The following is a 16,379-nucleotide window of genomic DNA, read 5'->3' as shown; positions in this document are numbered from 1 at the left end:
TGCTTGGTTTTGTTCTATTGAATTACACACACACACACACACACACACACACACACACACACACACAAGAATGTTGACTGTGTCAGTACTTTTTATGCTAATAATATAGTACTAACTCATAGGCTTTAAAAAATTCATGGGGAATATAAACACAATTCTGTTTTATGAATTTAACAATACTTTTTCATAACACAAATATGAACTCTAGTGTTGGTCAGAGAAAAAACATCGTGCAACTTTATAATTTTTAGCAAAAAATTACCCTGCTTTTGTGTCATTAAGGGCAGGCACTGCAATCTCTGCTTTTGAAAGGTAATATGAATTGTATGAGTCATACTTTATCTACTGTGGCTCTTTTATAAAAAAGTGAATATGATTCTTTAATAAAAGCCCAGCTAACACTTCATGGATCAAGCCAGTTATAGCCATGTTTAAAAATATACTATAAATAGAAAATTTGAGCTTGGTTTTTATTATCTGTGTTTACCCTTAGAAGATCAATATATTCTTGTCTTCTACAAGGATAATAATAGTTTTTGGCCCTAAAAAATTATATGAAATTTATAAGATGATCTTGTCTAATCCATTTTCAGATAGAAAATTGATGCTTTTTATGCTAACATGAGAGTGAATGATGTGAAGCTTGGTAGTTTAGAAAATGAAGAATTTATCCCTTAAATGGACCTAGCAAAACACCACATGTCTTTCCAACAGATGTTCACCATTTATCATTTTCCTTTGTTCTCCAAAGCTATGGCAGACTGTCCTTCTAGCATACAGCTGCTTTGTGATCATGGGGCCTTGGTGAATGCCAAAGATGTGGTAAGTCAATTTATGTTTATTCTCATTTCAACTCATGTGTTCAGACTTTTCTGTTTTGGGAGATTTGTTGTCTTATGCTGTTTTGTTTTTCTCATTGCTTAGGATGGGCGGACACCACTTGTTCTGGCTACTCAGATGTGTAGGCCAACGATATGTCAACTGCTGATAGATAGAGGAGCAGATATTAATTCCAGAGACAAACAAAACAGGTACATTTTTTTATCACAACTCCCCACACCAGCTGGATGCACAGTGATTCTGAAACTCTGCTGCTGTGACTTGGCCTTTCTATCCCCTTTGGTTCTCCCCTTCCTTGGAATTAGCGTCACTTATTTTTCTTCAGTGTCAGCTGAAGGAGGATGGGGAGAGGCAGACAGGGGAAGATGATGGGCAAATGCAGAATACACACAGTGACTGGGGCCTATGTTTGAGTCAAAGAACTAAAGAAAGAGAATCCCAGTTATTGTTAAGCTTTAAGAAAATGTTTAATGAAATAGGCTCAAATAAGATATAAGGAAGAAGAACAAAAAAATTACATCTACAATCCACTTCTTTGCTGGTGAGTCCTTTGGTTCTTGGGTGTCCTGGGGACTGACATGTTTAAGTACAGATTTTCTCAAGGTGTCTTCACTCCTTACCCTGCCCAGGTACAATGCTACCTCCTGCTCTGAAACTGAGTTCATTCTCTGTCCCAAGTTTCCATTAGTTTGTTTTTGCTTCTGTGTTTGAATCCATTTTAGTTGGTTGCATTTATAATTTCCTTCTGGGATTTTTCCCTTTAAAAATGGATTAGCAAGTATCATGGCACTTGCTATATTATAATTCTGGTATTTATGGTTATAAAGTTTCTGAGAACACAGTATCTGAAATATAGCCCTTCTACTAGTTGAAGCATTATTGTAATTTATAACAAATTCCTGGAATTGTATAGATGATTATTAATGAAGTTGATTTCTTAATGTTATTTTTTTTAAACGTATCCTATTTTTGTAATTCATTGGAAGTAGGAAGTATAATAGTCTCTAGGGGTCAGATTTTATGGCTCTAGTTGTTCTTATTGTGTGGGCATCTCAAAGGAAGAAATTCTTAAGCAGTTAAATCATTGATGTGATTTTTAAGAAAGTGTTTTTTTGTATTACTTTGTTTCTGCAGATATAATCTGGTTCCAAGCATGACTGAGAATATTTGATTTTAGTATCAGAGAGGGATGATCTGGTTGAGCCATGTATAATGCCTTATTTTTTAATTAATCTTATATTTTTTTCAGACATGTTTGTCTCTGGTTTTTTTAATTGGAATTTAAAAAAATCAGTGAGGTAGGGCAATGTGTATTATATAGAGTAGATAGCAGATGGTTTTAAAATTAATTAAAATCTTAGGTTCTGACACTGTATTCAAGTTTCTTTTTATTTCCTGTCCTATCTATATATAGCATTTTCCCCCAATAATAAAAACTTTGTTAATTCTTGTTTTATATAAAATTGTATACCAGTAACTACTGGGGAGTATAAAAGAGGAATAGAACATACATAGCAGAGTAAAGCAAGAATCACTTATAAAATCTAATATTCACATTTAAAGACAGAGGTAGATATAGGATAAGTCACTTCATTTCATTAGGTGTTACTTTCTTCAGCAATAAAAATAGAGAATTGGGCAAAATAATTGCTAGGATACTTCTAAATTTACATAATGATTTATTTGTTTTACTGTATCATTACTATTTCCTGACATACTATTAAGTGTTTAAGTGCTGATGACTCTGTCATGGCAGATTAAAACAATGGTCCATGTTAATGGGGTTAATCGAGGAAGATTTATTTGGGGAGACAAGTTTTAAAATTAAGTGTGAAGATGTGAAGGTCTCCGGGTAGGAGAGGCAAAGCTCTTCTAAAAAAGAAATCACGAACAGGAATTCAATTCTTGTTTTCTTTGGAGTAGAAGGGATTCATTGGGGAGATTTATATGTTGTGGTTCAGTTCATGAAGGGACTTGAATAGTTTGGGTTTGTTGTTGGTTTTGAGCAAGTTGGGTGACAGTATCAGTTGTGGAAGATTTCTGTGGTAATTTGCTTGTAGGACATAGTAGGACTAGAATAAAGGGAGTTAGTTTGGTAGTAGAAGTAACAAATATATATAAAGTGATAAAAGATTTTAGCTCTTCAAACTAAGAAACAAAGCAAATGTTTTAATAAATGCTGTGAAGTTAAAATATGAGATTAAAACATAGAGTAAAATTTGAATCTCTAATAAGTATCACTTTTTAAAGTAATATTTGTTCTTTAAAAATGGGGGTTCTGGAAGAAGATTTCTGAACTATTTTCTTGGATCTTTCTCAAGATCTTTTATTCTTCTGTCTTCCTTTTTAGAACTGCTCTCATGCTAGGTTGCGAGTATGGTTGCAAAGATGCTGTAGAAGTCTTGATTAAAAATGGTGCTGATGTAAGCTTGCTGGATGCCCTTGGCCATGATTGTTCTTACTATGCAAGAATTGGTGACAACCTGGACATTCTAACCTTATTGAAGACTGCATCGGAAAATACCAACAGAGGTACCAGAAGTTTTCTGTAACTAGAAAAGTCCAGGTTAATAAGGAGCAGCTTTTAAAGATTTAGATGGTAGGACTACAGTTTGTAAGAAGCAAAATATTTGTTACTGATGAACAGTATTGGCTTATCTCCCTCTGTACTATGGTTTTGTGTATTTTAAATTGTTAGCCATTTGTTTTGAGGCAGTGTGTGTTGCATATATTGTCTAGTTTATCAGTAAACCCTACTATACTGTGGAGTAATTTAAGAACTGAGTAGAAGGAGTCAAATCAAGTGTTTTAGTAATATGTTTTTTGATGGCAGGGGTGAAGCTCTTAATTTTTATATTTATAGTTTTAAAGAATCATTGTTCAAACCTGTATATATAATATTCAACCAATATTTGTCAAATATGTATGCCAAGTATTTTTCTATGTTTATTAAAGAGAAATTAGAAAATACAGAAAAGTACAACAAATAAAATTAGCCACTCATCTGATTACTGAGGAGCCTCTGTTAACATTTTGAGGCATATCCTTCCAGTCTTCCGTATGCATGAAATTGAGTCACCTGGAGTGAGCTGTAGATTACTTTATGTGTAATATATTTTGTAGGCTTTTCCATCATAAATATTTTTTCTATGACATGATTTTTATTGATGCATAAAATTCCACCTATTTAATCTAATCAAGCAATTTTATATAGGTGTCAAGTTGTTTATAGTTTTTACTAATATAAAAAACAATTTAGTCACTGTCCTTTTGCATAACTGTTTCAGCATATTTTTATTTTACCCTTAGGATTAGTTCCTAGAAATTGAATCATAGGATTTCAGGGTATGCACATTTCTTTAAGATTTTAATATACAGGGTCTGGCACAAATAATGCTGCTTTTTTATTACAAAATCATAAGCATATAATTCTATAACATAACAATATCACACTCAAGCACACCATATGACATTTTAGGTGAAATGTTCAAATTAAAACTATAAATTATTACACCCATATTATTCCCCTACCAACCACACTCAAGCAGGCATTACTTCTGCTGGATCCTGTATATTGAAAAGTCGCCTTTCAATTTAGGAAAGTTTTAAATACTACATTTTCAATTGTCTCCTCCTCCCTATCATTACAAATTATCTACCTGGATGTTGTCATAGCAAAACAAGTTGCCAATTTGAGATGCAAAAATGATATTTTACTATTATTTTAACTTGAAAATGATAAAGTTGCTTGAGAGACAACTTAAAAATTTATTTTTTTATATTGACTCAATTGTTTAGTTAGGGAATTCATATCTACCCAGGTTAACCTGCTGTTTCACTATTCCTCTTCCTCACCTCTTTAAATCTTCAGGGAGAGAACTTTGGAAGAAAGGACCATCATTACAACAGGTAGATCTTAATTTTAATTTGAAAAATTATATATATGAGGTCTGTCCAGAAAGTATACAGCCATAGACTATGAAAAATGAGAGACATTTATTGAAGAAGATACAAGATACAAGAAACATAGTACATAGGACAGCGATGCCTCAGTCCCCTTCAAAGTAGGCACCTTGAGACCTCACACAGTTCTCCCAATTGCCATCAGCTACCCTGTTGTATTTTCCTGACTCTCATCAATGATCTGTAATCTCTTCCCTTTCAAAGGTGATTTTAGTTTTGGGAAAAGCCAGAAGTTGCAGGGTGCCAAGTCTGGACCGTAGGGAGGCTAAGTCACCTGGGTGATTTGATGTTTTGCCAAAAAACTCTGAACAAGATGTGATGCATGAGTGGGCATGTTGTTGTGATGAAGCTGCCAATCACCAGTTGTCCATAGCTGCAGCCTTCTGAATCATCTGAATAGTTTCTGAGGAGGAATGTGCAAGCTTAACACAAAATTTGATGCAGATTTATTGCTGTACTCACTCAGTTATTTTGAATGTGACAGCCACACAGTACACATGCTCACTCAATGGCGTCTACCCCTCCCCACTGACTGGTACAGTGAAGTCATCATTGTTCACACATACACATTCCAGTCCACTCTCTTTGGCTGCCAGGTTACACCAATGTCACACAAATAATTCTCATATTAACAATGGCTGGACTTTTTCTGGACAGACCATTGTATTATGCAATTTAAGTAAAGTGTTTAATAAAAGTTGTTAATGATTATACATAGCTGAGTTTCAAGGCATGCTCCTCTGCTCAGTTCATTATGCCCATATAGAACCTAGGTATTAAGATCTGGAGGCTTTATCTGAACACTGTCACTCAGCTTGAGCCAATGGATTTTAATTACAATGAGTGTATTCAATGAGAAATAAATAGCTTTCTGATTGCTGATCTTGAACATCCAGCCCTTTCAAGTATGAAATATCACACCTTGTTGAGATCCTTAAATAATGAATTTTAGCCTGGCAGAGCATGGACTGGTTTTCCTATTCTCCCTTAATAACAGATCAAATATTTACTCTTATGGGAAAATTCTTCCTACACAATAAGAAATGAAGAAAACAGAACTCAAAATTGATTATATACTGTGATTTCAATACCACTGTTAACATTTTGATTCCCTTTTTTCTCTGTATGTACTTAATTCAATGAGGACTTTTCTTTAAAAAACACAATACATGAAATAATGTATACCTTGCATTAATTTTATTATCGAGACACCATTTAACCCTAGTTTTGTGACATAGTCTCAGTAAATGTCTTATCGTATTCCCCAGTCTCTTCAAGTTACAGGGGTTGGTTTATGGCACTCTATCTGTCTTGCTCACAAGATAGTGTAGGCAGCTTTCCTCTTCTGCTGGCTGTTTCCTTCCAGGCTTTCAGCTTTTCTCTAGTGAGAGGAATCTGAGCACTTCCAAACCCTGAAGAGAAGGTAATCAGGTACCTACTGAGCAATTCTGATCATCATTTTGTATCACTTCTCCACCTCTCACCTGAATCTGAAAGTTATATTAAAGCATGTTTTCCATTTTAATATGTCTGAATTAAGTAATACATTCATGCATGGTCATATCTGCTGTCACTTTTCTTTTCCATCTGGAGCAACTGTTTCAGCCTCCTCTCTTGTTCCTCAGATAACTTAAGTGGGGGATAGAGTTAAATAAAATGGACACTATTGTGTCTATACCAGCCATCTCATATAGAATCAGAGAAAAATAGTTTCTGAAATATATAGATATTTAAATAACTATTATTAAATATTAATATAGGAATGGTATTCTGCTTAGTGTTATCTAAAAGAGTACGTGGAGTTAATATTCTGCTAGGAACTATAAAACTCATTTGTTTCCATTATTTATTAAATACATTAAAAATATATTCTGTAAATAGGATATTTTCCAGTACTAAGGGACATATAATCCTTGTTAAGAAGACTACAGTATAGTTTAAAAAATAAAACTTACTCAGTTTGCTTAACAGATATCTGTAGAGCACCTGTTATATGCCAATTGCTGTTCTAGTTACTGGGGAGATCATAGTGTTCAAAGTTTCTAGGTCATGGAAGTGATGGAACTAACTCCCAGCCTAGTGAGAGGGATGATCGACAGGTAGGTGAGTATAGAATCTTTGTAGAACAGTGGAACAGGATCAGGAAATGAAGAGGGAGAGGGCAAGAAGCTGTTTTAGATTGTGTGGTCAGCAAAGGCCTCTCCCAGGATGTGGCACTGGAGCAGAGATTTGAAGGAAGTGAGGAGGGAGCCATCGGGGTCTCTGGGAGATGCCTCACTGAGAGAGGAAAGGGCCCCTGTGAGAGAGCGTGTTTAACAAGGCCACAGTGCAGGAGAGATTATGTACTTCATGGGGCAGGAGAAGCGACAGGACTGGTAACCAGGTGCCAGGTTTTGAGGGACCCTCTGTGAAGGGAAGGAGGGGTGGTGAAAGCAGTATGAAACTGGTCAGATTCCACATGAAGAACAGTCCTTTGGTAGAGGAAAAGCTGCAAGAAATGTAGTTTGGGCCAAATTATAGATATAGAATATCTTCGTGGGAATTTGTCCCTCCAATTCTAAATTCAAAACTCATAAAACAAAACTTGATAAATAATACAAAACATAAAAAAATTATCTTGGAGAATTAAAGCATCAGCTCCTTTTTTTTTTCTCTCTTTTTTCTCTCAAGTAGAAAGAAAGCTTTCTAAATTGTGTAGATTTAAAGGTCAGTTTGGGTGAAGAAAGGAGGTTGTTCTCTTGTTTAATAATTGTGTTTTTATTAAAGCAGATCTCTAAGCTGGAATAAGGTTTCAAAGCAGTAGGTGTACAAGACAACACATACCCAACCAATCCTTGAGAGATCTTTTATATATAGCGCAGGTCAGAGGATTGTCTGTCTCTTACTTACCACACCCCCTTGGTATTTTATTTCATCAGTGCTCAGAGAAAAATAATTTCCATGTTTTTCTTTCAATGTGTATCTCCCCCCTTCTTTGTTTTAAAGACTAAATTCTTCCTTTGAGAATGGTTGATGATGCTTTATGGCACAACTTTAATTTCCTGTCTAGTACAAATTCTTTCGGAATTTGGTTACTTTGGCTAAAATAAATCCTTCACAATAAGGATTTTAAGTTGTGTTATTTTTTAGCATTTGAAAATAAATTATACTTGATTTATTTAAAACCAATATCCTTAAATATGCTTTCCATTTCAAGTTTTAAATGGAAACACAGCTACCTTGTGTTATGTACACCAGAATTTAATGTTGGATAAACTGAATAATCACTAATTGGGTTTATTGCCTGTTGAGGAAAATGTATATTTCTGTATTCTCATACTTACTAACCTGTGTTCTCTTTTGTTTTACCAAAGCGAAATTTGACACACATGCTAGATGATGTAAATATGAAGTCAAATCAGAGGGAACATCAAAGCATTCAGGTAAAAAGAAAAAATATTGGCATCTTTCTTTGCAAAGAGTTCCAGCGGGTTTTTTGTTTTTTGTTTTCAGTGGGGAAGGGGGAAAGGAGAGAGAGCAAAAATGTGGGGGAAATGAGTGGGGGAAGCAAAGGTGGCTTGTTATGTTTTGTGACTGCATTTTTCTTACGCAGTCCCTTCTGAAAGAATTGACTTCTGATACGAATATTTGCGTCAGTATTATCTTATACAAAGTATTGTTTTATTGCATATTAGGAAGCAAATAATTTAACAACTTTATATATAACTTTTTGTTCATTTAAATATATCTGTTTTGGGTCATAAATCATAAATAGCTATTAATTTTAGATAATTATAATGATAAAATGATGGTTGTTAATGTAAATAAAATCTGAACTTCTGAAAGTATTTTTATTTTAAGAAAAAAATAATTTTGTTAACCACACAGCACGTTTTACCTTTTAGTTTGTGAAAGGGTTCAGAAAATAATTGTTGTATGGATTATGTTGGAGGAAGATCCTGTAATTAAATGGTTTACCTTATGACTGAAATAACATTAAAACATAAGTTGAATAGCTGTTTTCCATATGCTAAAAACATTTTATTTGGGTTTTATAGTTTAGTATTTGGTGTTAAGGAAGTGAAATATATAGCCTTCCATTGGAGACTTAAATGGTTTTTTTTTTCAGAGCACTGAAATGATGATTAGCTTAACAAAAGTATTAGAATAGTCTTGTAATCTTGAGAAGTGTTAAACAGAAGTTAAAATGTCATATTCTTCTGCTTGCTATTTTCTATTTCCAGATGATGCTTGTACTTTTTACTAGAATCATGATGGCTTGCTGTCTTGTGTGTGCTTGTATTCACCGGCTATCATGACTATAATTTTCTCTATTATTTCAAACCTATGGATTTAAATCATTTGAATGTCATTGAAATTATTGTATAGTTAAAGCTCTTTTATATACATATGTATCAGTAAATGATAGCAAACTGATTTTTAAAATTTCTTTCATAAGAATTGGTCTTTTAAGGTTAGTCTATCTGGCACCTGTTATCTTTACTATTTAAGGATCTAGAGCTGGAAAATGGAGATCTGAAAGAGAGGTTGAGAAAAATTCAGCAAGAACAGAGAATATTATTGGATAAAGTCAATGGTTTACAACTACAGCTAAATGAGGTAAATAATCTGCATGATAAAAAATCCAAACAATTTTGCTACCAGTAATCACCATCAATAATAAGTTGTTAATAATCACCTGTAAAATCAAGTCAGATGCTCTTTAGTCTGCTATTTAGATGCTATTTAAGTTAGAGACTTAAAATTTAGTCATTGCTCTGAGGAAAGTTCTGTCTCAGTGGAACCTTTATGTGAAGCTTTTAATGTTTGATATATGAAGGGGGACCCAAAAAAACCAGAATTATCTTCTGGAGGGTGGACCCCTTGTAGTACGGGCTTCCCCCACTCCCGACTACATGAATGTTCTAGGAACGTGTTTGTATTCATGTACCAGCTGGTATTGTGAGAGGCTCCATTTGGCTTGAGTGAGTTTTTTTTGAAGACTCTTTCAGCACATTTTCCTGTTTCATTATGGGTAATTTACTAGCATACCCACCCACACCACACTGAGTGTTCAGCAGTTTTTGACCAAAAGTGGCATGGCCCCCATTCCCCACCCTCCCTAGTCACCTGATCTCACCCCAAGGAACTTTCTTTTTTGTTTGTTTCCCCGGATGAAAAAAGTCCTCAAAGGGAAACGATTTGTTTCTGTGGAAACAGATCAAACCAAAAATGGCAGAAGCACTAAAAAGGCATCAGAATCGACGAGTTCAAAACCTGTTTTGAGCAGTGAAAAGATAATCTTGATAGGTGTATTGCATCAAACGGAGAGTACTTTGAAGGCGACAGAAGTTTAAACATGTAAGAATAAATACACAATTTTTTATAAATAAATTCCTTTTTCTTGGGTCCCTCCGTCACAAGAAAAGAAAATAATGTTGATACGTAGTAGTAACAAAGGACTGAATTATACTTGGGGTTGTGGGATTGGAGAGGAAGGAGTAGAAAGAAACGTGAGGAGGAAGAGCAGGTTAAAGTTGATAATTGATGGATTTTTCAGAAGAATCAAAGGTGCTTCTGAACCTAGAGAGTGAGAAGAATGAATGACGACTCAGCAGAATCAGGCGGACATTAAGAGTGAGGCATTCTTGTTCCCACTCTTAAAGACACGTTCCAGTCTTTTTAAAAGATATTGGCCACACTTAAGTCTTTTAAAGTAAACTTTCAAGGGTGAACATAAATTTCTTTCTTTCTCTTTTTTTTTTTTAAATTTAGGAAGTAATGGTTGCTGATGATCTGGAAAGTGAGGTAGGATAATAAGTTCTACTTTAAAGCTGTGAAATGTTATGCAAATTGATGATATTTCAGTAGAGGTTTAAGTCCTGACTAGATGGTGACCAGGATTCTATTTCTGGATATTGCTCAAAGGGAAAAACAAAACCTATAGGTGACTTTAAAAGTGTGTTTTGAATATAGTGGCATGGATTATCATTGACGTTTTGTTGTTGGCCTCTGAATATCTCAATTTCTGTGATGCTTTTCATGAAAAGATGTAAAATTCTAAACATTTTAAATAATCGAAAATAATATTTAAGACAAACAGAAATTTGAAATTTTAATGTTTGTATATATTATTTAATTTACTAGTATATTTAAAGAAATGTTTAACTGCCAATAGTTAAAAATCCACCATGCTAGAGAATTCATTCACTGCAGTCCTCAAAGTAATTCTAACTCATGTTTTCTAAAACATATTTTAAACTCAGTTTCAAGCACAGTGTGATTTTGTTCTGTATTTATTCCTTTCCACTTCAGAAAGAAAAGCTGAAGTCCCTTTTGGCGGCTAAAGAAAAGCAACATGAAGAAAGTTTGAGAACTATTGAGGCTCTGAAAAATAGATATAAATATTTTGAGGTATAGAAAGCTTAAATAAATTATTTCATATAACTGATAATGGATAGTGTTAAAAGGCTTGGAGTTAGACTTGAATTTGTATTATCATTCTTTTCTTTATAGTTTAAATACATTGACCTTGGGCGGTTTTTTATTTAAAATTTCTGAGCTTGTTACCTTTTGGCAAAATTGGAGTCCTTGTGCCTTTTTCCAAAGTTGTTATAAAGGCTAAATGAGATCATTGAAATTGACTAGCATGTAACTGACGTATAGTTTAGTTCCAGTTGCTCATCCCCAACTTTTTTCATTGTCCGTCCTTACTGTTTAAAAAGGTTTTTTTTTACCTCTAAATGTGCAATCATTATGATGGCAATAGTAACAAAGCATTATATCAATGAATAGTGGTATTTCCAAGATTATTTCAGGAAAAATTTCTTACATATCTGGATTAAGTAGAATACATTGTTTGATGAAGAATAGGGTGTTAACACTCAGATCACACACTTATCTTTGGTTGGATCAATTAACTTTTAGTTTCTCCAAAGCCATGTTTTTTTTTTAAAAAAATTATTGAAATATTAAAATGTATATTCGAAAGTATAAGTTGAAAAAATTTCACAAAGTGAATATACCCAATCCAGAAACAGCATTATCAGTATCCAAAAGGCTTCTCACAGTTGTTTCCTGTTGGTAACACACTCTCTGCCCCAAAGATGATCCCTCTTCTGATTTTTAATCACATACATTCATTTTGCAAGGCCATAATATGTATTTTATAAATGGCATTCATCACTTGGGGTCACTGAAGAGAGTGGCTTATTTAGCATGAATCTTTATCCTTATTGGGGAATATAGCTCTGAAGAACATAACAAAAATAATTTTTTAGATTTTGATTTTTTTAAATTTTATTTTTAAATTACAGTTGACATTCATTATCACTTTATATTAGTTTCAGGTATACAGCATAGTGGTTAGACAATTTACAAAATGATCCCTCTGATAATTTAAGTCCCAGCCTGGCATCATACATGGTTGTTACAATTACTGACTATATTCCCTATGCTGTACTTTACATCCCCATGACTATTTTGTTGCTACCAATTTGTAGTTCTTAATCTCTTCACCTTTTCCCCACCCTCCCAGCCCCCTTCCTCTCTAGAACCATCAGTTCTCTGCATCTGTAACTCTGTTTCTATTCTGTTTGTTCTTCTATTTTGCTTTTTAGATTGCACATCTAAGTTAAATTATTTGTTACTTGTCTTTCTCTATCTGACATATTTCATTTAGCATAATGCCGTCTAGTTCCATCCATGTTGCTACAGATGGTAAAATTTTATTCTTTTTTATAGCCTAGTCATAATTGCATTGTACATATGTACTATATCTTCTTGATCCACTTGTCTACTGATGAGCAGTTGGGTTGGTTCCATATTGTGGCTATTGTAAATCACACCACAGTGAACATAGGAGTGCATATATCATTTCAAATTAGTGTTTAGGTTTCTTTGGACATATACCCAGAAGTGGAGTCACTGGGTCATAATGTAGTTCTATTTTTGATTTCTGCATACTGTTTTCCATAGTGACTGTACCAATTTTCATTCTCACTAACAGCGTATGAATATTCCCTTTTCTTTGTATCTTTGCCAACACTTGTTGTTTATTGAATTATTGATGATAACCATTCTGATGGGTGTGATGTAGTATCTCATGGTTTCAGTTTGTATTTCTCCACTAATTAGTGATGTTGAGCACCTTTTCATATGTCTATTGGCCCTCTGTATGTCTTCTTTGGAGAAATGTCTATTCAGGTCCTCTGCCCGTTTTTTAGTTGGATTATTTGTTTTTCTGGTGTTGAGTTGTATGAGCTCTTTGTCACTTTTGGATATTAAACCCTTATCTGATGAATCACTTGAGAATATCTTCTTCCATTCATTCATTCATTTAGTTGTCTTTTTATTCCATTGGTGATTTCCTTTGCTGGGCAAAAACCTATTTAGTTTGATGTAGTCCCATTTCTTTATTTTTTCTTTTGTTTCCCTTGCCTGGGGAGGTATATCAGAAAAAAAAATATTGTTAAAAGAAATGTCAGAGAGTTTATTGCCTATGTTTTCTTCTAGGAGTTTTATGGTTTTGAGTGTTACATTTAAGTCTTTAATCCATTTGAGTTTATTCTTATGCATGGTGTAAGAAGGTGGTCTAGTTTCATTTTTTTTTTTTTTGCATATATCTGTACAATTTTGCCAATACCCTTTATTGAATAGACTGTCTTTATCCCATTGTATGTTCTTGACTCCTTTGTCATATATTAATTGACCATGTAGGTATGGGTTTATTTCTGGGCTCTCTATTCTGTTCCAATGATCTCTGTGTCCCTTTTTATAATAGTACCATGCTGTTTTGATTACTGTGGCCTTGTAGTGTAGTTTGATATTGGGTTACATGACACCTTCACCTTTGTTTTTCTTTTTCAAGCTTTCTCTGGCTATTTGGGATCTTCTGTGGTTTCATATACGTTATAGAGCTATTTGTTCTAGTTCTGTGCAAAATGCCATTGGTATTTTCATAGGGATTGCACTGAATCTATAGATTGCTTTGGATAGTATAGACATTTTAATGATGTTAATTCTTCCTATCTATGAGCATAGTATATGTTCTATGTATATGTTTCCATTTATTTGTATATTCTTCAAGTTTCTTTCTTCAATGGCTTGTAACTTTTCAAGTATAGGTCTTTTACATCCTTGGTTAACTTTATACCTAGGTATTGTATTTTCTTGATTCAATTGTAAATAGGATTGTTTTTTATTTTTTCTTTCTGATAGTTCATTATTGGTGAATAAAAGTGCAGCATACTTCTGAATGTTTATTTTGTATCTTGCTACTTTATGAATCATTTTTCAGGTCTAGTAGTTTTTTGGTGGAATCTTTAGGGTTCTTTGTATATAGTATTATGTCATATGCAAATAATGACAGTTTTACTTCTTTCATCCTAATTTGGGTGTCTTTTATTTTTCTTGTCTGATTGCTGTGGTTAGGACTTTTAATACTACGTTGAATAAAAGTGGTGAAAGTGGACATCTTTCTCTTGTTCCTGAACTAAGGAAAATATTTTTAGCTTTTCCTCATTGAGTATGATGTTAACTGTGTGTTTGTTGTATATAGCCTTTATTATGTTGAGGTATGTTCCCTCTTATCCCATTTTGCTGGGCACTTTTATGATAAATAGATGTTAGATTTTGTCAAGTTCTTTTTCTGCATATATTGATACCATGATATGATTTTTATCCTTCATTTTGTTTATGTGGTATACCATTTAATTATTTTGCAGTTATTGAACCATGCTTGCATCCCACAAATAAACCTCATTTGATAACGGTGTATGATCTTTTTTATGTATTGCTGGATGCAGTTTGCTAATATATTGTTGAGGATTTTTGCGTCAATGTTCATCGAGGATGTGGGCTTATAATGATTTTTTTATAATGTCTTTGTCTGGTTTTAGAACCAGGAAAATACTGGCCTCATAAAATGAGCTTGGTAGCTTTTCTTTCTCTTGAATTTTTTGGAATAGTTTGAGAAGGGTAAGGTGTTAATTATTTCTTTGGATATTTGGTAAATTTACCTGTGGAGCCATTCAGCCCAGGACTTCTGTTTTTGGGGAATTTTTTGATTATTGATTTGATTTTGTTGTTTGTAATTGGTCTGTTCAGATTTTCTGTTTCTTCTTGATTCAGTCTTGACAGGTTGTATGTTTCTTGGAATTTATCCATTTCTTCCAGATTGTCCAGTTCATGGGCATATAATTGTTCACAGTATTTTCTTATAATTATTTATATTTCTGTGGTGTCAGTTTTAACTTTTCCTCATTTCTGATTAAATTTATTTGGGTTCTCTATTCTTTTTTCTTGATGAGTCTTGTTAAAGGTTTGTCAATCTTGTTTATCTTTTCAAAGAATCAGCTCCTGGTTTCATCAATCTTTTGTGGTTTTTTAAGAGTCTATTTGGTTTATTTCCATTTTGATCTTTATTATTTTCTTGCTTCTACTCCCTTTTACTCACTTTGGCTTTGTTTGTTGTTTTTTTCCTAGTTTCTTTAGATATAAAGTTAAATGGTTTATTTGACATTTTTCTTGTTTCTTGGGGTAGACCTGCATTGCTATAAATTTTCCTCTTGGAACTGCTTTCACTGTGTCCCATGGATTTTGTGTTGTGTTTTCATTTTATTTTGTTTCAAAGTATCTTTTGATTTTTTCCTTGATTTCATTATTAACCTGTTCATTGTTCAGTAATATGTTATTTAGTCACCATGTATTTGTGTGGTTTTCAGTTTTTTCTTTTCATTGATTTCTAGCCTTATACCATTGTTAAAAAAGATGCTTGCTATTATTTCAGTTTTCTTAATTTATTGAGACTTGTTTTGTGGCCCAATTTCTGGTCTATCCTGGAAAGCATTCCATGTGCACCTGAAAAGAATGTGTATTCTGCTGCTTGGGCGTGAAATGCTCCAAAACTATCAATTAAATCCATCTGGTCTAATGTGTCATTTAAGGCTGCCATTTCCTTGTTGATATTTTTGCCGGGAAGATCTATGCATTGATGTCAATGGGGTGTGAAAGTCCCCTACTATAACTGTAGTACTGTCAGTCTCTCCCTTTTTGTTCATGAAGATTTGCTTTACATATTTAGGTGCTCCTATGTTGTATGCATAAATGTTTATGAGTTTATTCTCTTGTTGGATTGATTCCTTTATCATTTATGTAGTGTCCTTCTTTGTCTCTTACTATTGCTTTTGTTTTAAAGTCTATTTTGTCTGATAAAAGTATTGCTACCCCCGCTTTCTTTGTTTCTGTTTGCATGAAATATCTTTTCCATCTTTTACTTTTCAGTCTGTATATGTCTTTCGATTTGAAATGGGTTTCTTTTAGACAGCAAATATAAGGGTCTTGCTTTTGTATCTACTCAGCTGCCCTATGCTATTTGATTGGAGGATTTAGCCATTTACTTTACAGTGTTTATTGTTAGGTATATAGTTGTTGACATTTTATTATCCATATTTATGTTATTTTTTCCCTTCTTCTTCTTAAGTACTTTTAACATTTCTTCTAATACTGGTTTGGTGATGATGAACTCCTTTAGCTTTTCTTGCCTGGAAAGCACTTTACCTTACCTTCAGTTTTAAATGATAGCCTTGCTGGGTAAA

The 16,379-nt window shown here is 33.5% G+C and overlaps 1 protein-coding gene across 3 annotated transcripts in view; it reads left to right on the top strand.

Annotated features, from left to right (window-relative positions):
• The window catches only part of UACA (uveal autoantigen with coiled-coil domains and ankyrin repeats), a 94,735-nt gene that overhangs the window by 58,343 nt on the left and 20,013 nt on the right, over positions 1-16,379 (top strand). For all 3 annotated transcript variants that reach the window (XM_054594775.1, XM_054594912.1, XM_054594847.1), the window contains exons 6-13: positions 752-822; positions 925-1,031; positions 3,191-3,372; positions 4,712-4,749; positions 8,157-8,225; positions 9,295-9,402; positions 10,558-10,590; positions 11,098-11,196. In XM_054594775.1, coding sequence (XP_054450750.1) covers positions 752-822; positions 925-1,031; positions 3,191-3,372; positions 4,712-4,749; positions 8,157-8,225; positions 9,295-9,402; positions 10,558-10,590; positions 11,098-11,196 — 707 coding nt within the window. The remainder of the gene's footprint in view (positions 1-751; positions 823-924; positions 1,032-3,190; positions 3,373-4,711; positions 4,750-8,156; positions 8,226-9,294; positions 9,403-10,557; positions 10,591-11,097; positions 11,197-16,379) is intronic.

The sequence above is a fragment of the Pteronotus mesoamericanus genome, unplaced genomic scaffold (assembly GCF_021234165.1).
Source record: "Pteronotus mesoamericanus isolate MK-2021 breed Mesoamerican mustached bat unplaced genomic scaffold, CSHL_Meso_final contig_100, whole genome shotgun sequence".
Taxonomy (NCBI): Eukaryota; Metazoa; Chordata; class Mammalia; order Chiroptera; family Mormoopidae; genus Pteronotus; species Pteronotus mesoamericanus.
This window is presented reverse-complemented; position numbering and strand designations above follow the sequence as displayed.